This window comes from Haliotis asinina, chromosome 2 (assembly GCF_037392515.1).
Source record: "Haliotis asinina isolate JCU_RB_2024 chromosome 2, JCU_Hal_asi_v2, whole genome shotgun sequence".
Lineage (NCBI taxonomy): Eukaryota > Metazoa > Mollusca > Gastropoda > Lepetellida > Haliotidae > Haliotis > Haliotis asinina.
This window is the reverse complement of record NC_090281.1, coordinates 87921720-87947264: the sequence shown is the minus strand read 5'-3', so window position 1 is coordinate 87947264 and position 25545 is coordinate 87921720. Positions and strand designations below refer to the sequence as shown.

Genomic DNA, 25545 nt, shown 5'->3' with positions numbered 1-25545 from the left:
GTCTCATGCTGCCTAATCATGTGACAATCAGATGCGATACCATATCGTGTGAATATCTGATTCTGGTGAAACTGATGCAGATGGATGCAGATTGCTACTTACATGTGGGACAGGAACAAAACAGAGCATAAACAGACACATGTTGTTTTTTAAAATGCCGATTTCATATACTGGTTAACTGAGAATGAATTTTTGAGAAGTTCGGATATCCAGACAACACAACTCTGACAAGTGTTTTCTGTTCCCTTAGTTGCCTTTGCCTATAATAACTAAGATCAGGGAGCCTATGCATGTAGAGTATCCTGGCTAAGATAGCGTTCACTACATGTAGTGAACGGTATGTATCTTAGTTAATTATAATACAGGCTTAGTCATCACTAAACATTCGGGTCTACACGTTTTTAGGCGAAACCACATTCCTGGGTGCATTTGTATGCTCCACAACGAAATTATAGTTGCAAATTACCCCCCAGGCGGTTGGAGCACAAGAACGTACTTCTGTAAACAAAAGCATTCGCGGAAATACAGCCGCGAGTCAGGTGCTTCTGTCGTCACTTCCATGTAAATACAGAGAACAAGGCAGCGAAAAATACGCGAATACATACAACGTGAGTTTTGAGGAAGTATAGTTTGTCAAACCTTTTACCATTCTTTCAAATAACACAGTCTACAATCAGTTTTACTGACATGACTTGGTAAACAAAGCTGGCACTGAAGCCCGCTTATCAGTGATCATGGAAACAGAATTCACAAGTCAGACTATCAACCCTCTCAGGGCTACTGTCACTGACACAAGACTTTTTTGGGTTTATATTAGTATTGATGGCAGTAATAATACGATATTAAGTCTACAGGCGTTAGGGTAAGGTGATGTGTATTGAGTAGTGTCAGTTAATCACGTATGCATACATGAAACGATACGAGACGTATTAGTTGTGAAACATTATTTGTTTCAGATGTGAAAGCCAGGAAATTCTTCAGTCAGTTGATGGAGAAAAGATATGACTTGATTTGTCAATGCCTTTTGGAAAGACTTCCGCCCGTAACGCCCGCTTTTAAAATCATTCCATGTTGCTAATAAGAGAAAGGATAAGTAATGACTGAATGTGGGGGCATCTGAAGGGCAAGTTCAGTGGATTTTAAGCAGCATTGTTTCCAAACAATGATTGATCACCCTCTGCTAGCTTTATACCATGAGAAAATCTTCTTCTCAAATGACCTAACAGCATGTGGACTTGTTAAACACCTGAGCCCAACTGCATAGAGCAACCTTAGTACAACAATGATTGTAACTCCCATACTCTTAAGACTTAAACGTATAGATTTAAGACGGTCTTGCGCTAAGACCGTTTAGTGCAAATGGGCCCTGGACTTTTCCCTTATTTATTATTTATATAGCTTGTAACTCACACATAAAACACATATATTTGTTGGCTTTTTTCAGTTTGCCTCCAATTAAAACATGACCATAGAAATTTAATGAAATTCTTGAGTAAGAGATCTGTAAGATATGTTTCCTTTTGATTTGGGAATTGAGTGCAAACATGAACTAAAGGTGTGACATCACACTCCAAAATTATACCATTAATAATTTTAGTAAAGCCAGAACTGTCAGTGCATGGGCCCTATGACTGTAATCTTGTATGATTCAGTTAATGTTTTTGTTCCCTTGTCATTATTCTCATCACTGATGCTGTCAACATATCCATCATTTGGGGAGATGACCTCTCTTTTTGTATCCTATGTGCCTTCAGTGTTAAGTGGTGTTGTAGATGCTGCATTGCACCTCACAGATACCAATATTTGTGTTAAGTGGTGTTGTAGATGCTGCATTGCACCTCACAGATACCAATATTTCAGTGTTATAATATATTTTCCATGTAATATTCTGAAAAGTGATTCCTCGTGAAAATATTTAGCCCTCATCAAATGCATGAAATAAGCCAAAAAAAATTCAAAATGTTACCAGCCCAAAAAGGATTTAACTAGGCCAGATCTGGTGAATTTACCCAGATGAATGGAACATCTAAAATTTTTGCAAGACCCTCAGGCAGGCTAGCTGTAAATGCCTGTAAATTTGGACCATACACCAGAAATCTAGCAAGTGTCGGACAGTTAAACAGGCTATAATTCATACTGTCTTATCTTAAGAGGTCATTGAAAGCGACATAAAACTCACTCACGAAGTCTATTTCGCTTGTACTGTCTTGTCGATTTTTAAGTTTAAATGGAATCAACCAACTGAAAATCTATCCATAACCGAATTTAGTGCAAAACCAATAAACAAAAATAGAAATGATTTTCAAATGACAGTTGTGGTCTAAATTAACTAAATTTTTAAACCAGTAAACATTAAGCAAATGAATTACACTATGTGCTCTATTTTTTCAGGCTCAGCAAAGATGCCATTGCTGTATGCAGTGATAGCACGTGGCACCACAGTCCTGGCCAAGTATGCTAGCTGTGCTGGCAACTTCTCAGAAGTAACAGACCAAATTCTTGCCAAAATAACGCCTGAGACCTCCAAGCTCACCTACTCCCATGGAAGGTAGTGATGAATTCACACAAGCAGTTTCTTTACACTTCATCAGCATGTTCTCAATTACATCATCAAATCCTTCACAATTCAGGAAGTCCCGAACAGGTTCTGATACCATGTCTCAGGTTTGCCGTGAATGTCACCCCAAATCACCAAATGGAAACAACATTTTAAGTTCATTTTGTGCACTGATGTCACAGGTTTTTCTTGGTTTATTATATTTTAATGATATCAAGTCCAATGAAGAGCAAGATGTATTTATGCTAAGGATGTCGCCAATATTTACCTGTAGATTTAGTCACAAGAAACTGAATTTGGCATTGAATATGCCCTGCTGGAGGTCTGAAATGCTGAATTTGGCAAGGTTAACTCTACATTGAAAATGCAGCATGGTAGTTAAGGATGATATGACTAAGTGGAGTAAACTGTGTATCAAACAATATCCTTCCATGAATATTGTTTGTTAATCAAGATCAGTAGAATTGAATATCAGTTTTACTTGAGTTTTGGTCTTGTTTATGTAAGCAAGATATGCAAAATGAAAATATCCAATCCAGTCTGATAACCATTAAATACAATTTGAAAGCAATGTGATCACTTGTCAATAGAATGGAAAATCAAGACTTACAACATGTTACATATAGTGTCACATATATTTCCCTGATTATATTGAACAGTACTGACTTGCTGACTTGTTGTTGTATTTGTATACCAAATATTCATATTTTGTACGCAATATTCATGATATGTATCAAATTCGCCTCATAGTTGATAGTTTCAGACCTAATGTTTATGTCTGATCTACCAGAACGAAACGCTTATTAATGGTAGAGACATAGCATGAAGCCTGTCTTGTCAGGACTGGATTTCACTTAAAGAAGCACTGGTACCAGCCTAATAATGTAAGAGGGTGCTTTATATGATCAAATTCCTCACAAGCCTGAATGAAACGCTCCACTCACGTTACTGGAAGTTGCTGCAGTTGAAACTGAAATGTAGCAATGCGCTTCTTTGTTGGATTTCAAATTCACATGGTTGTTTTCTACTGTAGATATTGGAATATAAGACAAATCTTATGGATGTCAACTTCTTGATTTATTTGTCATGTTTCTGGGCTAATTTTTGCCCTTTTGTCAGACTTATGATATAGTGTTCAGCTGCATCCTAAATACAATGTTAAATTAAATTTGGGAAAGTTAACAGCAATGGTTGTTTTGCATCGTTATGTTTCATGCACGTTTTTCAATCATTGTTAAGCCGATCCACTAAGTTATCAAGCTGGTGCCTGTAAACTAAGCAAGTCTTAGGGGCAAACTGGCAGGTCACGACTGTGCCACATAGTGTCTTGTGATAACAAGGACACAATGACACAGTTGGATGTAGATTGATGCGAAGTCTTATGCTTGTCTCCTAAAACTTTAAATCTCCATTCATTAAATATCTCTCATGTTTGTTTGCACAACCAATCCATACATATCTAAAAATGGCAGCACCTGAAATGCTTTGCATTTGTAAGTGTGTGAAAATGCTTATTGATAGAGGTTTAGTTATTTTCTGTAAATATTGGTTTCCAAGATGATTGATAAGCTGTTTTAATGAGAGGTAATTTTGATTTGAAACCTGTTTGACAAGTGAGAATTGAATTTAGTTTAAGATCCATTGTAGATAGCAAGGGTAAAATGTGTCATCATTTAGGACAAAACATTCAAAAAGAATCCACACTTTTTAAAAATGTTTTCCCATCAGGTGTACTTTGTGTTGACTTGTGGATAATTCACAGTAATTCAGTTCTATAGATTGAATGCCATACAGCAGTTTTTTTGTTTCAGCTACCTGTTCCACTATGTCATAGAAGATAGACTTGTCTATCTGTGCATCACTGATGATGTGAGTACCAATCAATAATAATATTCCATCCACAGTTTTTCTTTCTTATTTTATATATTTTGGTTTTTTGGCTGTGTGTGCCCAAAAGGTATAGTTCAGACAGATAAAATGAGACATTTTGTAACTGTACCTTGTTGGTTATTCTCTGTTGTGTATGACTACAATCATGTATTACATAATTCATGCATATTCCCTGATATCCATTCTAGCCTGCTTGGCATTACCCTGGTGTGAATTCCATGTTAGAATAAGCACCTGGAAACCTATATGTTGGTCATAAAACACAACTGTGGATGCGATAGACCTGGCAGAGAGGACTTGTGGGTTACATGGTCTGTCTATCTGACTTGACTGTAATGGCTTGTGGATTGCATGATCAGACTTACGGACTTGGCTGAAGTAACTTCTGGATTTCACTTTCATGGTCAGGGACTGAGGCGATGTCACCATATCTTGATAGTGTGGCTCACAGAATCAGTCACTACTCTGTGGACAAGATTACTTGCAGGTGCCATTTTAGATGCAGTATTGCTGACCTGCAGAGCTGGCATCAAACACGCATCTTAGGATGAAGGACAGTGATGCTTTCATAGAAATGGTAAAGCTTCATAACAGGTATTTTAATATTTGAAATTATACATGTATAAAAATGTTGGATTGATCTACATTTTCACAATTAACATTGCATACTTAATTGTTTTCTGGATTTCAGGATTTTGAAAGATCGAGGGCATTCCTGTTTCTAAATGAAATCAAGAAAAGGTATGTTATTTTCCTTTTGACAACCCAAAAAAGCTGAGGCATCCTCTTTTGCTGCTATTAGAAACCTGGAATACTAGTAATAATACCTAAGGCGTGGTCAGTTATTTCTGAAAGCATTTTGTTTCCATTTAAAATATTCTCAGAGTTAAGAATGTATGTCCGTAACTCCTGCTTGTTATGAGAGAGGATCAACTGGATGGTATGGACAGGCACTGTGATCATGACTTGGTTGGAGTGTATCATTTTATCCCTTCTGTGGATGAGTGCGCATGCTATCAATCACTGAGTTGTCTGATACAGACATTATTATTTACAGACTGCTTTCACATGTCTGCATATTTTTAACTGTGTCATGTGACCGTCAACAAACAAACATAATCTGTTCATTTGAGTGTCAGGTCATTTCCTTTGTTGGTTGTGGGGACTATTTAGGGGGTCCACTGTGTGAACGTGGAGGATACCAGGGGATACTACATCCCAGCAACAAACAATCATACATTATTTGTGAAACCCTACTCAAATGACTGTTAGTATTTCACTGAACAGACCGGAGACAAAAGACACTGACAGTATTTAAACTATAACTGGTCGAATGATTCTCAAAGACGTCATTTTGTCCCTTGGGACTCACTTTCACTCAACATATGTGATGCTCAATTTTTCCTCCTGAGAAACCCTGTTCATGTTTATTGGTTTTGGACCTGTTCTACATGACTACTATCTTGTGATGGGAGTAAGAGGCTTCTGCACATGTGACAAGTACATGTGATTTTATTGAGGAGAAAGTCAATGATGTTACGCAGTGTCTCATAATGTCAGTGGTAGGAGGGCATGAGAATGGTATGGAAGATGTAGCTGGTGTAAGCCACTTCTCCAAGTATTACATGCTTCTACATACAACCATATGATTTTTTGGTCAAATATTCTGCTCTGAAGAATATCTGATTGCTGTGGTGGGGTACCAGTGACCCTGTCCTTTGATGCACTGCTGCTTGTAATGCAGAATTGCCTCTCCTGGGCGAAAACCCACACATATTTCTTTGTGAATGAAGAAGAATACTAATGATCATTTTCTAATCCTCCACCCCATATTTAAGAAAATATTATCACTTAAATATTCCTGCATATTCATATCATTTTGATCTGTCAGAAGTAAATCATGTTAAAAAATAACATGATTTTTTCATATCACTTTACTGATATGTTGTATCATGACATGGAATGTTACGATTAATTTCAGACCTGGACTATCTAAATAATTATATTAATAATTATGTCACATACCAAAGTAACCACAACAGAAGAATAGTTTGTTTTGCAAAACTTTATTCCTCCCCTTAAGATATAAGTAACCCCAATACCTATACTAAACTAATTCTACAGGTGCAAATACAACTAACTAATCTAATTACCTAACCTAGCTACATATACAGTTCTGTCTACCACTTATATTGCTAAAGTTCTAATAATACTACTACTACTACTAACTACACTAAAATCCTAATACCCTCACTAATATAGATAATGATTACATATAATCCCAATCAGAAACTAAACAATTGAACTAAATAACAATAAAGGAATTAGCCACTCAGAGAGAACACTTTCTCTTTACAATGTAATCAGAATGTCAGTGCACTGTGGTTCCACTTGGTGACGTCATGGTATTTGTGTGGTATCCCTCACACCCAGGCGATGGTTTCCCTCACGGAGTTTAAGGGGCCTGTGTAATGGTTGATGGCTGTGCCATCCACATCTCACATTACTAGGAGATACATGCTCCTTGTACAACAGGGAAGACTCTTGTCTGTCTCCTTACAGGCGGAGATACTACCCCTCTCCTTACTTTAAGGATAACCGGCCAGTTCCGGGACACTACAATACAATATAAGTAACTACAGTTACTCAGTAAGACATGTGTCAATGTCTTATACTTTATGCATGTACTTTACTCCGATTTACATATTTGAAAGTGGAACAGTTTTTGTGGAACGATAACATTCAAATTTTGAATGGCTTTGTGGCTATATAGTGTTACAATATGCACATATATCTAGAAATACTACATCAGTAAAACAATTTCTTGCTACATCTACTCAATCAATAAATACAAAAGTAATAATGATAATAAAAACTTACGCCAGCCAGCGTGAGATGCAATCCCATACAAAAGTTGAACCCATACAGGTGAACACAGTGGTGATTCTGGCTGACTGTGCAGATTACTACCCTTCCTCACTATTTATATTGACCTCCCATACCCAAGCTACTCAACACCTCTCTATTGTTTACAAATTAACACCCCAGCTCTCTGGCCATACCTGGTCACGCTTCCCTGAACATAACCCTGTTCCCATAGTATTACCGAACATAATCTAACAACAACTCCCAACAATATATAACACACTCTAACAATACCATACTACATCTATTTACAGTACCATAAACTAATTATATAAACGAAATCATCTGTGATCTTGACATCACTCCCCTCTTCAAGTAATTGTACACAAGTACAATTATATATTACACTCAAGATCACATTTAAGTTTGTTTTAATGCATAAATATCATAAAACACAATTGTCTAAATGTACAATAGCACAGTAATACATAAGAAATAACTGCTGACAAATAATCTGGATATGCAGAGAGTACATGATTTACACACTGCCATACACATAGTATGACTAGGGTGAACACCGGCTCAAGAGATCAGCCCCAACATTCTCACTTCCTTTGATTGCACGAATTAGAAATCTGTAGGGTTGCAAAGTCAGGGCCCACCTCATCACTCGTCCATTGGTCATTTTTGCCTTGGTCATCCATATTAAGGGCTGATGGTCAGTCTCCAAAATAAATTCTCTCCCATACAGATATCTTTCTAACTTCTGTATTGCCCACACAATAGCCAAACACTCTTTTTCTATTGTAGAATACGCTCTCTCACGATCTACTAACTTCCGACTCACAAACAATATTGGAAATCGCTCACCTTCCTGTTCTTGTAGCAGTACAGCTCCGATTCCAACGTCAGAAGCGTCTGTTCTTACCAAGAATGGTTTCTTCAAGTCGGGTAGTTTCAAGATAGGAAAACTTGACATATGGGTTCTTAACGTAGTGAAAGCTAATTCCTGGCTTTCTGTCCATATTACCTTGTTTGGCTTTCCTTTCTTTGTGAGATCAGTTAGCGGAACTGCTATGGCTGCATAGTTTGGGATAAATTTCCGGTAGTACCCGGTCAGTCCCAACAACGCTCTCACTTGTTTCTTGGTTTGAGGTCGCTCCACATTTAGGATCTTTTCTACATTCTTACCTTCTGGTCGAATTAGACCACTACCCACCTTGTGCCCTAAAAAGTCCAGATGTTTATATCCCACTTTTACCTTTGAAGGTCGAGCTGTAAGATGGAATTGTCTTAACCTCGTAAATATTGCTCTCAGACTTACCATGTGGTGTGACCAGTTCTCAGTTCCTTCTATGATGTCGTCTATGAAGTTGTCTGTATTTGGTATGTTGTGCAATACTTGTCTCATCAGTCGGGAAAATACTGCAGGTGCATTAACTACTCCAAATGGCATCACCTTCCATTGGTATAATCCATCAGGAGTTATAAATGCTGTCAGTTCTTTGCTACTCTCTTCCATTGGAATCTGCCAATATGCTTTGCTTACATCAATTTTGGTAAGATATTTACAGTTCCGTAACCGTGCAAAGATGGAATCAGCTAATGGAATTGGTTCGGCATCAAATACGGTCACCTGATTCAGTTTGCGAAAATCGGTACAAAATCTGTAAGTCGAGTCAGGCTTCTTCACAAGTACAATGGGGGATGCATATGGTGACTGAGAAGGTTCTATCACCCCCATGTCTAACATTAGCTGTATCTCCTTGGCTACAACATCTCTCATATGATGAGGAAGTGGATAGGGCTTGGATCGTATAGGCTCATTACATGTCAGCTTGATCTTATATTCCATACAATTTACCTTCCCTGGTAAATCACTCAGTACATCTTTGAATTCACTTATGAGCTCCTTCACCTCATTTTGTTGCTCCTCTGTCAAATCTTCAGAAATGTCTACATCCTGATACGTTTCCTTAGAAACTAAAGAAGGTGAAGCTATGTCTAACATACTCACCTCTTCAGCCTTGACATCCACCAGACCAGCACTGATATGCACAAGTTGAGCTATGCTGACGTCACATACAGCTGTGTCCTTGACCTCCTCTCTCTCAATGTACCTTTTCAGTAGATTGGCATGATAGGTTTTAATCTTGTTACCAACCTGTATTCTGTAATTGCCAATGCCAAAGGTATCCAGTATTTCATATGGCCCTTTCCACTGCAGCAACAGTTTGTTTGAATCAGTGGGCAACAGAATTAATACTTTATCACCAACCTTCATTTTTCTTGGCTTGGACTTCACATCAAAGAACTTTTTGTATTTACATGCTTTCTTTTGAAGTTCTTGCTGTGCTACGTGAATAGTCTCCTCAAGACGGTTTTGAAGATCTAGCACATACTCATATGTGGTTCTTACCTCTGGATTTGGTATATCTCTTGTCCAGATTTCCCTCAGAATCTGTACTGGTCCTCTCACAGTGCGTCCATATAAGAGTTCAAATGGGGCAAAACCCAAACTCTCTTGAGGTACCTCTCGGTAAGCAAATAACAAAGCAGGTACATACCTGTCCCAGTCATTTGGTCGTTCTGCACACATCCGTTTCAGCATCGTCTTCAAGGTTCCATTGAACTTCTCCACTAGGCCATTGCACATTGGATGATAAGGGGAAGTAGTAAGCTGATGTATGGACAATAGTCTACTTACCTCCTTCATCACGCCTGACGTGAACTGGGCTCCCATGTCTGTTAATATCTCCTTGGGGATACCAACCCTACTGAATATCTCGAACAGAGCTTCGGCAACATATTCCGTCTCTACTCTGGGTAAAGCTACTGCTTCTGGGTATCGTGTTGCATAATCAACCACCGTCAGTATATACCTATTACCCTTGTCTGTGACAGGATACAATGGACCAATCAAATCAACAGCTACCCTCTCAAATGGCACTTCAATTAATGGCATTTGTCCCAGTGGTATTTTCCTTACCTTTCCCTTCGGCATGGTACGTTGACAAATATCACAAGACTGAACATGTCTTCTGACATCACCAATTACTCCTGGCCAATAAAACTGTGAGATTACCCTATCTAGAGTCTTCTTGATTCCAAGATGTCCACCCATCAGTGCTTCATGACATACCTTCATTACCTGTGTGCGCAATCCAACCGGTACTACTGCCTGTACAACTTGTTTACCATTGTCCATTTTATTGGAAGTATGCTTCCTATACAGCATATCATTCTCCACAAAGTAAGAGGAAGTACTATGTCGGGTCTCCCTAATCTTACCTTCTTCCACTAATTTTCTTATTTTGTTCAGACTTGAATCCTGATGTTGTAGGGATACGAACTCACCTCGACTCAGTGTCAACCCAACAGGTTCCAATGTCTTCAAGGGTTCCATGCCTACTTGGCGTACTCTTCTCTGGCTCCTTGTCTCTACAGCACCTACTGTTTTAATGTCCTGCTTATCCCACATCAAGTCTGGATCTCCTGGCTCTCTAACTCCGGGAATATTGCCTAATATTAAGTCACAGATTGGTGTGTCCATACATGCTGCTCTCACCATACCCGTGTAAAAGGGCGTATTTACAGTAATCCATGCTACCGGAAGTGTCAAGATCCTGCTATCTGCTAATTTACAAGATTGTGTTTCTGAAGTCAAACATGCATCTTTTACCATTGACCTCCTCACTATTACACCGTTACATCCCGTGTCTCTAAGCACATCTACTGGAGTGTCGTTTACCTTTCCCTGATAAAATGGCATGCGGTGATCTTTGGTAAGCACACTCCCTGAGGCTACATCTGCTTTAGTAACCTCCTCTGAAGTTGCTGCATCACCATCTAGAACTTCATGTATGCAGGGCTCTACTTTTGTGTTATCTGGATGTATTAGAGACATGTTTGTGTTGTCTTCACTCACCTGGATACTTGCCACTTTAAACTTGGGTTTCTTGCACTGTGCTGCCAAATGCCCAGTTTGATTGCAGTTGTAACATGTCCTTTCCTTAATAGGAACAAATTGTTTGGAACAAGTACCATGTTTACCTGATGCGCTACCCTCGACTATTTTCCCTTTGGAAACCTGCTTGTCAGTTTGACCTGGAATAACTGGTCTATTGTATCTTCCATGACTCGTACCTCTAGCTTCTATAAATTGCTCTGCTAGTCTAGCCATTTCCATCGCGTCTTTTGGCTTTCTCTCTCTCAAGAATATACCCAGATCCCTTCCAGTCACATTCAAAATCTGTTCACGCAGCAGCAAATCTCTCACACCTTCGAACGTCTTTTGTGTACCACTTAGTTCAATCCATCTGTTGAAATAGTTCTCAATTCTAACTACAAATTGTGTGAAAATCTCACCTGTTTCAGTTTTAGCAGTCCTAAATTTCTGATGGAATCCATCCTCAGTCATTTCATAGCGTTTAAGTAATGCAGTTTTAACTGCATTGTAATTTTCAGCCTCAAAGGCATTTAACCGGGAGTATACTTCTAAAGCCTTACCTTTCAGCAGAGTACACAGGTAAGCTGCCCAATGGGACGGGTCCCAGCCTTGCGCTGTAGCTACACGTTCAAACCTTTGCAGATATGCATCAATATTGTCATTGTGGTCGTCAAATGGAGGCATTTTAGGCATCTTGGGAATGGCTGCCGATCTATTCTCTCCTACCTGCCCTTCTTGATTTCCTGCCGCACTCTTTTCTAACTTGGCTAGTTCTATTCTTTCATTTGACTGTATTTTACACTTTTCTTTCTCCAATTCTAATCTTTCTCTCTCTCGTTCCCATTCTAACCTTTCTTTCTCCTTTCTTTCCTCCAGTTCTAACTTTTTAATCTCCCGCTCCCTAGCTCTTTCCTCCCGTTCGAGCCTGTCCTTTTCTTTCTCATTCTCCAACTCCATTTGCTCTTTCACAAACACTCTCAAATCATCTTTCTCATACCCTAAACTCTGACCCAGTTTGATAAGTTTGTCAATGTCCATAATTGTCTGTATGAGGGCAAAGCAGGGTACACAAAAAGTCAAACTGTCTGGAATAAATAGGGATCCTACCAAGAATAAAACCGGAGGTGATTTCCCATATATCCCAATGTTCAAAATGTTCACGACGAACCAATGGCCTTAACTGACCACTAACCACAATACACCCTCCACCCTTGAATTCCAAATCATACACTCAAGGACGCAGAAGTGGTGCCGTATGTTCTAACCCTTCTTTATGGACACAAAGATTCTGCAGCGATATACAATCAACAACGCTACATCAAATGCGCTACAGAACACAACTAGGGTTCCCTTTGATAGTGACAAATAATCTAATTATCCCACCGCTGCCACCAAAATGTCACATACCAAAGTAACCACAACAGAAGAATAGTTTGTTTTGCAAAACTTTATTCCTCCCCTTAAGATATAAGTAACCCCAATACCTATACTAAACTAATTCTACAGGTGCAAATACAACTAACTAATCTAATTACCTAACCTAGCTACATATACAGTTCTGTCTACCACTTATATTGCTAAAGTTCTAATAATACTACTACTACTACTAACTACACTAAAATCCTAATACCCTCACTAATATAGATAATGATTACATATAATCCCAATCAGAAACTAAACAATTGAACTAAATAACAATAAAGGAATTAGCCACTCAGAGAGAACACTTTCTCTTTACAATGTAATCAGAATGTCAGTGCACTGTGGTTCCACTTGGTGACGTCATGGTATTTGTGTGGTATCCCTCACACCCAGGCGATGGTTTCCCTCACGGAGTTTAAGGGGCCTGTGTAATGGTTGATGGCTGTGCCATCCACATCTCACATTACTAGGAGATACATGCTCCTTGTACAACAGGGAAGACTCTTGTCTGTCTCCTTACAGGCGGAGATACTACCCCTCTCCTTACTTTAAGGATAACCGGCCAGTTCCGGGACACTACAATACAATATAAGTAACTACAGTTACTCAGTAAGACATGTGTCAATGTCTTATACTTTATGCATGTACTTTACTCCGATTTACATATTTGAAAGTGGAACAGTTTTTGTGGAACGATAACATTCAAATTTTGAATGGCTTTGTGGCTATATAGTGTTACAATATGCACATATATCTAGAAATACTACATCAGTAAAACAATTTCTTGCTACATCTACTCAATCAATAAATACAAAAGTAATAATGATAATAAAAACTTACGCCAGCCAGCGTGAGATGCAATCCCATACAAAAGTTGAACCCATACAGGTGAACACAGTGGTGATTCTGGCTGACTGTGCAGATTACTACCCTTCCTCACTATTTATATTGACCTCCCATACCCAAGCTACTCAACACCTCTCTATTGTTTACAAATTAACACCCCAGCTCTCTGGCCATACCTGGTCACGCTTCCCTGAACATAACCCTGTTCCCATAGTATTACCGAACATAATCTAACAACAACTCCCAACAATATATAACACACTCTAACAATACCATACTACATCTATTTACAGTACCATAAACTAATTATATAAACGAAATCATCTGTGATCTTGACAAATTAATGGATTTTACCGTAATTCCAACTGTATGTTTGTATACATGTCTCCAGGTTTCACTCGCAGTATGGAGTTCGAGCTCAGACAGCCTTGCCGTTTGCCATGAACAGCGAGTTTTCCAGAGTCATAGCATCACAGATGGTAAGCGAAATTCCCTTTTGAAGTTTCAGTGTTATTCATGTTGCACTGGGGGATTAAGGATAAACATGACATTGATATCGATTCAGAGTTTTGTGACTTGTATTTGTCAGTGTAGCAGGATTTCCTTGTACAGTGATGACTGTGGGTCTAAATTTGGAATTTGTTTTATTATTATAGGCACATGGGTCAAAATTGAGCTTTAACAATTTTATTGTTAGGAGGGATGGCCCTTGTCTAAGCACATGGCGAATGTTAGAACTTACAAGGGTCATGAGGGATCAGAATTTTCCATATATACAGTACTCACTAGACGCCCAAGATAGATCAAATAGCTGACAGGAAATAGACGACCAAACTCATAAAAAGCATACTCATTCACTCACAATTTCTCTTTATGTAGGTTGATCCAAACAATTAGATGAGTGAATTTGTAGTATTGGCACAGTTTTCATGCTCTTTGAGTTTGATAATCTATTTGTAAATGTATTTTCTAAGTTTTATCACAGCAGTGATTGCAACAGGTGGGACTCACATTTGTAAGCCTCTACATTTAGTGGTGCCACCTGTGTAATCTGTTTCTATGGATATATAGCAACAGCTGGTAATCTGGTTTTACTGTATGGATGGCAACAGACATTTAATGAGATGGGATCTTCCAAGACAGTAATGGCTTATGCAGTGTCTTTGTAATTTGAAAATCATCACCAGCTGATTATTCTTAGCAGACCTGTGAAGATCTGGTTGAGAACTGGTCTTCAGTAACTCAAGCTTGTTGTAAGAGCCAACTAACAACATCAAGGCTCAGACTTGGTACATATATGTCATATATCCCAGTTGCGCAAATTGATGCTCATGCTGTTGATCAGTGGATTGTCTGGTCCAGACTTGATTATTTACAGACTGGTGCCATATAGCTGTAATATTGCCGAAACAAGCAACAATCAAACAACCTTTACCACGGTTATAATGGTGTTGTCTTGCTGCAAGCTTAGACTAACAGCTAGTCTCTGAAATGAACATATTTTACTGAAAAACGTTCATAGTGAAAAAAAATAATATAATGAAATGGAGCCCTGAGACTTTCTTCATTTCCACAAGCTATGGAAATCTAGACTTGCCACATTTTCTAGACTTGCGTGGACTTTCTTGGATATATATACTTCAGGGTCTGTACAACAGACTACTGCAAGCTGAATGACACTAGTTACCAATGTTAGGTAACAAATGTGATAATTGGTTAGCGAGGAAAATTACAGGTCAACAGCAAGAGTATTATTTAAGTTATTCAGTGAATGAACAAAGAAACTGATACTCCTAGATACATTTTCACCATGTTGACATGAAAATTTATTAGGACATTGAAATGTGACTACATTACTGTCAAATGGAATATTTTAGAATGTTGACTGTTATTCTGCCTGGCTGGATACATTCTTTTTTGCATATCTCCCTTTGTCTATGTAACACCTGATTGCCATTTATAAATGTGATAAGTAACAAGAAAGGCAGGATACATTATGGATGACATTGCCTTTATAATGTTCGACACTCTGCGATCTGTTCCAGAATGTGGTTCCATAAAATAGTGAAGAAGTTGTCATCTATACAGTGACCTGCCTTTCGTATAAATTTAAAGAAAAACACCACTTTTCTAGACATGCATAGATATTTGTTTCCAGAGATAATGAATAATTATTGAATTCATGAAACTTTGGGTGTAAATCACCTAGTATGAAAGGAAAATTGTAACTGCACAAATCTCTATGTGTTTAAATTGTGTGATGGAAGGCCAAGCTCTGTATTGCTGTTGTGTATTGTGCGGGTGAAGACCAAGCTGTATATTTCTGTTGTGTATTGTGTGGGTGAAGGCCAAGCTCTATATTGCTTTTGTGTGTGTGAAGACCAAGCTGTATATTGCTGTTGTGTATTGTGTGTGTGAAGGACAAGCCCTATATTGCTGTTGTGTATTGTGCAGGTGAAGACCAAGCTCTATGTTACTGTTGTGTATTGTGTGTCTGAAGGCCAGGCTGTATATTGCTGTTGTGTATTGTGTGTGTGAAGACCAAGCTCAACATTGCTGTCGTGTATTGTGCAGGTGAAGACCAAGCTCCATATTTCTGTTGTGTATTGTGTGGGTGAAGGCCAAGCTCTATATTGCTTTTGTGTGTGTGAAGACCAAGCTGTATATTGCTGTTGTGCATGTGAAGGACAAGCCCTGTATTGCTATTGTGTATTGTGCAGGTGAAGACCAAGCTGTATATTTCTGTTGTGTATTGTGCAGGCGAAGACCAAGCTGTATATCGCTGTTGTGTATTGTGTGTGTGAAGACCAAGTTGTATATTGCTGTTGTGTATTGTGTGTGTGAAGACCAAGCTGTATATTGCTGTTGTTTATTGTGTGTGTGAAGACCAAGCTGTATATTGTTGTTGTGTATTGTGCGGGTGAAGACCAAGCTGTATATTGCTGTTGTGTATTGTGTGTATGAAGGCCAAGCTCTAAATTGCCGTTGTGTATTGTGTGTGTGAAATCAAAGCTCTATATTTCTGTTGTGTGTTGTTTGTGTGAGAAGGCCAAGCTGTATATTACTGTCATGTATTGTGTGTGTGAAGGTCAAACTGTATATTGCTGTTGTGTATTGTGTATGTGAAGACCAAGCTGTATATTGCCGTTGTGTATTGTGCAGGTGAAGACCAAGCTCTATGTTGCTGTTGTGTATTGTGCGGGTGAAGACCAAGCTGTATATTGCTGTTGTGTATTGTGTGTGTGAAGGCCAAACTGTATATTGCTGTTGTGTATTGTGTGGGTGAAGACCAAGCTGTAGATTTCTGTTGTGTATTGTGCAGGTGAAGACCAAGCTGTATGTTGCTGTTGTGTATTGTGCGGGCGAAGGCCAAGCTGTATATTGCTGTTGTATATTGTGCGGTTGAAGACCAAGCCGTATATTGCTGTTGTATTGTGGGATTGAAGACCAAACTGTATATTGCTGTTGTGTATTGTGTGTGTGAAGGACAAGCTCTATATTGCTGTTGTGTATTGTGTGGGTGAAGACCAATCTCTATATTGCTGTTGTGTATTGTGTGTGTGAAGACCAACCTGTATATTGCTGTTGTGTATTGTGCGGTTGAAGACCAAGCTCTATATTGCTCTTGTGTATTGTGTGTGTGAAGACCAAGCTCTATATTACTGTTGTGTATTGTGTGTGTGAAGACTAAGCTCTATATTGCTGTTGTGTATTGTGTGTGTGAAGACCAAGCTCTATGTTGCTGTTGTGTATTGTACGGGTGAAGACCAAGCTGTATATTGCTGTTGTGTATTGTGTGTGTGAAGGCCAAGCCCTGTATTACTGTTGTGTATTGTATGGGTGAAACCCAGGCTCTATGTTGCTGTTGTGTGTGTGAAGACCAAGCTCAATGTTGCTTTAGTGTGTGTGAAGACCAAGCTGTATATTGCTGTTGTGTGTGTGAAGACCAAGCTGTATATTGCTGTTGTGTGTGAAGGCCAAGCTCTATAGTACTGTTGTTTATTGTGTGTGTGAAGGCCAAGCTCTATATTACTGTTATGTATTGAGTGACTAACTTTGCACTTGCATGTTCAGCGTTTCTTCAGTGAGGACAGACCAGACCATCTCACAAAGGTTCAAGATCAAGTTGATGAGTTGAAAGGAATAATGGTCCGGAATATTGGTAAACAAAATATTTTTGCTGCATGTCAGTGAAATACCATATATTTTCGTGTATAAGCCAAATTTTGAGGACCAAAGAATGTTGTCTGTAGAAGGGGGTCGGCTTATCTATGAGGCACAATTTCACGAAAGTATTTTTCAGGCCGTCAGTGCCCTGTGAGGACGATTTTACTGGTTAGCGGTACACCTGCCAGGAAGTTTACAACAGTTACAGCCACTTTGTTATAAATGATGAATAAAATGCAAATCGAAGTATACAGTTTTCATTATTTCAAATTATTTCAAATTATTTTGTCATTATTAAGTTCCGTACCTACCAATTTACACACAATATTAAGTTTTGAATAGTTTTGATCCTGTCCGGTCGCCATTTGACCTGCCAATCGGATCAGCTGTTTCCTGTCACTTGACATACGGTGATTGCTTCCTGTTGTTTCGATAGGGGGCCCGATTGCTATTGTTTTGTTGGTTTGCACAAGCAGTTTCAAGAAGTGAGCGATTATTGGAGTAGGGGCATTCATTTGTAACATGTCACGATGCGATATCGCGAAGTTTCCCTTCACCCTTTTATATTTTCATTTTCACGTAATCGGAAAATTATTACTACAGCTTTCTCAAATAAATGTCTATGGTCATCTTTTCCCCAATATCAATGTCTTTGAGCTCGGTAATGGGATACAACTGGGGCAAATACCTCTGTTTTCGAAATTCTGTACAAATAACATGTGAGGCGGCGATTCGTTTGATGGCGGGTATTGTTCGAAAGCTCTGAACATCAACCTTGCCAAGAGTATTTTCCGATTTGTAAGAAGCAATCTTATTGGACAAAAACTAGTTTCCAATGACGCATATTTGCCACAGTCTGCTATAAGGAACATGAATGGTCAAAATCAAACATGTGACCTATGGCAGCCACTCAGATAACAGCAATGGATAATGTCCTTTGTAAACTTACAGATTCAGACGGAAGTTTGATGGAAAAATAGTTTATAATTCTAATTCTGTCAGGTTTAACATATTATTGTGCATATAGAACGGAAAACAAGCACGGATTTTTAGAATAATGGCCAGTATAATCTTTATTAGATATTACTCTCACTTTGCATACTTACGTTTTACATCAAAGACTGTAACTGGCAGATGTCTGATGCGAGGGTGTCAGCTCATGCACGAAACATACCATTTTGACATTGATTTTGGGGGTCAAGATAGGAGGTCGGCTTATACACGGTAATATACGGTACAATAAACAGGATATGACATGAACTTCATTGTATTCTGACTGTACATTGCTTACTTCAGCGTTATACAATACTCACACTTCACTAAGAGGGGTGCTGCCTAAGGGCAGCCTTGTGGTGAAATGTTCACTCATCACATTGATGACCCAGGTTCGATTCCCCACGTGGTTTGATAAGTGTGAAGCCCAATGATTGAGTCCTCTGCCATGATATTACTGGCATTTTGTGGCATAAAACCATATTCACTCACTCACTTTCACTTATTCTAGATCATAGCAGGGAAATTTGTGTTGGTTTGAAACCAGTGAATCATTCCTGTCAAATTTCTGTAAATTAGCAGTGATGTTAGTGTGAATTTGGAAATCTAGTAAAAGGGGACATAACTCTAACGTACTTTACACACAGGCCAGTCAGTCCAAGGGGAAACAACAACTCATGGCTTATCAACAGTAGACTACATTCATTATGAACAGACAGATATAACAAAATGTTTTCTTGGACCAAGCCATTGAATGACTGTCTTAGTCATAACACAAATAGCAAACCACAGTTGAAACCAACTTAGTTTGTGGTTCATTTCTCACAGAATATTTTTTTTTCAGCAGATTTTTATCATTAATTTGACTTCATTAGCAACTTTGAAGTGTTGAAAATATAAGAGGATACAATGGATGTGTCACTTCTTTTGTTTTGCCCATGTTTTGGTTCAAAATGCAGATTTGATGATACAGGTTACGAGTAGAATGAGGCCACATATTTTCACTTTACAGTGAATCAGTGAGATTGTTTAAAAATCCAAAAACATGACAATATGATCTCTGTTCATGGGAGATCATGCATTACATTTGTAAATCTGAACTACACGTTGATCTGTCTGTGACTTTCAGATGCAATAGCAGATCGTGGGGAGAGGCTGGAGCTGTTGGTGGACAAGACGGATGACCTCAGTACTAATGTAAGGCAGCTACTCCTCATGTTGAGGTGGGCTTAGATTTGTGAGAAAAATTATCAGTTCCCCAAATCCTGGAAGGATATTCATTTTTAGGTCTAACCAAAGAAATGTCGTGTACATTATGTTTGGAGAAGTGTTGAGTTGTGGGCTGAATTTGGGGGGTACCGACACCAACCCTTCTTGCCCTAGAGTTTTTAAGCTCTTTTAGCACTAAGATAGTAATGTTAATGCATGGCACTTGCATCTCTTTGGGTGGTAAGAGAACTTTGGACATCTCGGCCCTGGATGTTAAATGTCTATCCTGAGGCATCTCATGTACTGGGTATACTTTCACACAATTGTGTTTCTGGTGCAGGAACACTGAATATTTTTAAACTTGATGAAAAACTTTAGGTAAAATATATACTATATAGTTAGGTTTTTCAGAATTTCTCATTTTGACATGTTTCTAAGCGTAAATATTCAACAATAAATCAATCTTGTTTGCATTATAGTAAAATTTCTCAAGTTCTCTATAGGTACAGGTGCATCGGCTTAACATTGCTGAGACAGGTTTTTCATAATATGCATATATTCCTTTTCTATGTCATGTATGTTCTCGTCATGATACGGCTGCAATATTGCCGATGTGATGTTAAGTATTAACTCACTCACTAACATTACAGACTGCTCACTGTGGAAATGTACTGATAATGAGAGTCAGTATTTGGAAATCGGATAAATCTGTTCCTAAACTTACTGAAGTTAACAGTTTGTTTGTGTTGATATTCCAGGCTGTGTCTTTCAAGAAGTCAAGTCGAAACCTAGCCCGATCCCTCTGGTGGAAAAATGTGAAAATAACAATAATAATAGCTGTTGTTGTGATTGTAAGTGTATTAACAGATTTTTACTCAAGTCATCATGTAACATACTGTGGACATACTGTTACAGAATTATGTATAAGCCATATGAGTAGTCTGTAAGAAAACCTCCTCAGCCTGCAAGCCTGCAAGAGGCATCTTCTGTCACCTTTGATACTCAATGAGTTTGACCCTTGACAATCCGGGGTACTCTAAGCCATCAGCAACCCATGCTTGCCATAAAAGGCGACTATGCTTGTCGTAAGAGGTGACCAATGGGATCGGGTGGTCAGGCTCGCTGACGTGGTTGACATATGCCATCCGCTCCCAACTGCGCAGATCGATGCTCATGTTGTTGATCACTGGATTGTCAGGTCCAGATTTGATTATTTACAGGCCGCCGCCATATAGGTGGAATAATGCTTATGAAAGTAACCCTTCATGTTGATGCCTTTTATTTAAAAAATTGACGAAAAATTATTATTATTTTGTTATATTATTTTGCTGTTCAGTGTATTAATGTTATACTCTAGCTTCACAGAAATGAATGACATCAAAAGCTGCCTGAGAGACTTTAGTGAGAATTTGATGCAAAGTTGCAATCAAAGTTGCCTTATAGTTGTGCTGCAGTCAGAAACATAAATTTTCCCAGATGTTGACTAGTCAAAAACTACCTGACTTAGTGTGTTTCAAGTCCTGTAATATGTAATGTATGGTTTTTAATGTTTAAGCATAATAAAATTATATCTATTTTCAGGTGATCCTATACTTCATCGTGTCGGCATCGTGTGGAGGTCTCAACTGGCCAAACTGTACAAAAAAGTAAAAAATGTTGCCTGCTTCACTAGACCAGACTTACATCTCCTTTCAAATTCAAGCAGGAGTTCGTCTTCATGTTTTCGTGTGCACCATATCCAACAAATCTGTACATGTCTACACAGGATGGTATGAGAACTAGACCTCAAGCAGCTCGAATTACTGTCAATATGGCAGTGTCCCTGGTTTAAATGATGGCTGTTAGTCATGAAGCACTGGGGCAGAGTTGTATCCCAAGCCTATAGCATCTGCCTGTCACTCTGAAGACCCAGGTTCAATTCTTCACATGGGTGCAATGTGAGGAGCCTATTTCTGCTGTCCTTGTTGTGATCTTGCTAAAAATGGTGTAACACTATACTCACTCACTCTTTTTTGGGGGCGTATTGATGCATTTCATTGTTATTCTGAGTTATGATTATTAAAAGTTTTCTAATACTGAGGGTGATACATTCAGGATACAATAACTGGTCTGCAAAGTAACCAAGATAAAGGTTGCTTGTGTGAACATTATTCAGACATCACACACACCAGGAAAGAACATAACTGAGACCTTTGTAGTCATTGCATCCATGACCTGTGTGGACTAATACTTAATCCGTCAGTCATCGCTTTGTTAGTTCCCAACGAGAATTGTCAGAAGAAATTGGATCACAGTATTGCCATGCTTGTCACAATAACTGGCAGAAGTAAGAATCGAGGAGTTTCCATTGAACTGTTGTGTGTCATCTGTCTGGACTGCAAGCAAAAGTCAAAGGGACTTTTGTCATAACCCCATATGTCAAGGAGCATTGCATGTATGTTAGGTAGGTATTGAGGTACCTAGGGCTTATCTTTGAAGTACTAATCATTTTTGCAATTAAGGGGCGGTGAGGTAACATGGTGAGTGGAGCATTTACTTGCCATAGTAAAGTCCTGGGTTCAATTGCCAGCAATGGTATAAAGTGTGCCGCCTATTTATAGTGTCTGAACACTGGTCATACTGCTGGAATAGTGCTTAAAGCAGTGAGAAACCTAAATTTCAATCACTTTTGTGATAAAGCCCTGTATGCTAAAGTGTCAGGGACAACTTTTGTCAGAATGTTTGAAGAGAAACACCTAAAATTTATTGATTTGATCTAAGAGATAGAAAGTATATATTTTTGTTGTTTAGTTGTAGCAGAATTTATCTTGATGTAGAATGGAATAATTTGTATTCTTCAAAGTAAACTGTACTAGGTAATTAAGCTCCTGTGTTATGTGTTGTGGTAATGAGCTGTACATATATTCCATGTTGTTTCATACAAATGTAAATATTACTGTTGACCTTGGTCTCCTTCCTCACAGCTTTCTGGGGTCAGTGACTATAGACATTCCAATTCTTGAAGCCAGGTTTACAATTGTCATAGCACCAGGACTTCTGTGTGGACTGTGGCCTTCAACCCTTATTTGTTTTCTAAACTAAACTAATATACTAGTATTCTTTGTGAATGTTCTGCAGGTGCATGAGATTTTTCATATTTTTTTTCAATAAACATTTTTCACAGCATTTAAAATGAAGACCATTTTGGGTGTTCTTAGGAGAATATGTTATTGTCCTGTTTATTCTTATACATTTTACAAACATAATCCCAGACCCATTCTCACCAGCAACCCACGTCTAAGCACTAACTCCCCAAACCCAAGATTCAACTCTACCTGAAGCACTCTCCCTGACCTTTACTGAAAATCTTTCTCAAAACAGTTCTCTGGATCACACACACACAAGTGAATACTTCATTTGGGAATAAGGTTCTTCAACAATTTCAATAAGAAACATTTCAGGGGCCATGAATACGGATCTAGGATAACAACCAGACTTTAATTCAGGTGGCCCACAGCTCACTATGACAGTATTGGTGTCTCCAGAATCCACAATGTGATGGGACATTGCTAGAATATTGCTTAAAGCAGAGTAACACCCAACTCTCTCATTTAAAAACAGTGAGACAAACAAACATCAAGGCTATGTAACTTGGTTCTCACACCCAAGCTTTTGTATGTGCATGTAACTTCTACAATACCATTTGTGACTCATGTATATAGCAACATTCTGTATTGCTGCTTGTTGGAGGAAATGTAAATAAACGACCTATATTTATCACTTACTTGAGTGTCGTTTTGTTGTTTTGGGTTTTTTGTTTTGTTTTCTTTTGTTTTTTTATTTTGTTTTGTGAAACGTACTACCATGATAAAGGTTGACAAAACTTTCATTACATGCGATTAACAATTGTGTATTTACAAAGTATTTGAAAAATATTGTTCCCAGATTTATGAGTTAAATGATAGTGTATGTTTATTTGATATAAAATAAATGTTTACTGTTTTGGAATGTAACGAAAAATAATGTGGGTTAGAATTAGTGGCATTTGAATTGACAGCAGCTGCACTGATTGTTAATAACATAAATACCATCACTGCATGTGTCCAATTTCGAACCTAATATTGATTGGCGCCTGTTTAATGTATCGCATTTGGAGTTGTGTAAATAAGTGTCATTTTCATAGATACTGTTTGCGTATTACTTATTACAGTTGTCAACAAGAGGCTGTTATATATTTTGCCGAGTACCATATTGAACAAGCAAGCCAGTCAACATGAGGTAAATATGATTCAGTTAAAAGAAACATCTGCGTTTGATAAAGCAACTGTTTATCCTTAATGATGAATTGTCAGCATGGTTCAAATGAGAGACAGTCGCTTTCGACATTGCACAAATGAGAGAGAGACACTTTCGACATCACACAAATGAGAGAGAGTCAATTTCGGCATTACGAAAATGAGAGAGAATCGCTTTAGACGTTACACAAATGAGAGACAGTCACTTTCGACATTACACAAATGGGAGACGATCATTTTCGGCACTACACACATGAAACCCAATATCAACATCATCATGGCACAAATGTATGACAACGCCGTTTTTCCACTTGGCAGAGACAGTAACAGGGACAACGTGCACAGGAACCCGATATCGCACTGTAGGTTAAACAGAGATCATAGATACACACTCACGTCAAATATATTAATAGAGTACTCTATTAATATACACTCACGTCATATATATTAATAGGGTACTCTATTAATATATTTGACGTGAGTGTATATCTATGATCTATGTTTAACCTACAGTGCGATATCGGGTTCCTGTGACAACGTGGCAGATATGAGTGACAGTACTACGTTTGCGGCATGACACTAACGAGTGCCAATCCAGTCCACAACATGATACAAATCAGCAACAATGTCTTCGTGAGTGTGACGCAAAAGTATTTACAACACCTTTCTCGACATGACTTTACACGACCCCAAAAACGCCATTCTCGGCTTGACCCAAATGAGAGACAATGTCAGCGTCAGCATGACACAAGCTAGAGACAGCGTCATTCTCAACTTGGCACAAATGAGAAACAACGTCATTCTCGACCTGACACAAATAAGGGACACTATCATCGTCAACATGATCAACATGCACTCACGAGAAATAATGCCATTCTCGACCTGACACAAATAAGGGACACACTCATCTTCAACATGATCAACATGCACTCACGAGAAATAATGCCATTCTCGACCTGACACTATGATCATTAACATGGTACAAATGAGTGTCAATGTCAACATGACATAATCATTAATGTGAGGCAACTCTGTCTTGGAACATGCTTAGAGTGCGAGTGAGGAAGCTGTGTCTTGGAACATGCTTGGAGTGGGAGGCTTGATCTGTAATGCTTTGGTGAGAACGACACAAGTGGAAGCTTTTTTTTGATATGGTAATATCGTAAACATATTCTAACTAGAGACAAGGATGTCCTGACTGAACATTCAGATGCGACAATGGAATCGACAATACGATTCAGTCAAGAGAGTTGTTGTCCTTATCTCCCATATAAGTGTCGGTTCCTGTTTGTTTGAGCTTACTTAATACTTGTGAATGAGTGAGTGTGTATGGTCTCCGAATCATTTTGCACCATGCCATCAAAACAACGGGG

At 38.5% G+C, this 25545-nt stretch overlaps 1 protein-coding gene across 2 annotated transcripts; it reads left to right on the top strand.

Moving 5' to 3' along the window:
• Positions 1-506: 506 nt before the first annotated feature.
• Positions 507-23661, top strand: LOC137274531 (vesicle-associated membrane protein 7-like). Of its 2 annotated transcripts, none has more exons than XM_067807771.1 (9): positions 507-608; positions 2392-2548; positions 4369-4426; positions 5139-5188; positions 13921-14008; positions 17604-17691; positions 19819-19886; positions 20657-20749; positions 21480-23661. In XM_067807771.1, exons 2-9 carry the CDS (start codon positions 2403-2405, stop codon positions 21546-21548), a joined length of 660 nt encoding a protein of 219 aa, XP_067663872.1. In that variant the 5' UTR covers positions 507-608; positions 2392-2402; the 3' UTR covers positions 21549-23661. The 2 variants fall into 2 exon arrangements, with proteins under 2 accessions (XP_067663872.1, XP_067663873.1); XM_067807772.1 differs by having other exon boundaries at positions 551-623.
• Positions 23662-25545: the final 1884 nt, after the last annotated feature.

Bases quoted from the DNA above. Each gene is read 5' to 3' on its own strand.
- LOC137274531 (XM_067807771.1), top strand. From the start codon at position 2,403: ATGCCATTGCTGTATGCAGTGATAGCACGTGGCACCACAGTCCTGGCC. The intron at 2,549-4,368 runs GTAGTGATGAAT...TTTTTGTTTCAG, and splicing joins CTCACCTACTCCCATGGAAG to CTACCTGTTCCACTATGTCA. The intron at 20,750-21,479 runs GTAAGTGTATTA...ATCTATTTTCAG, and splicing joins TAATAGCTGTTGTTGTGATT to GTGATCCTATACTTCATCGT.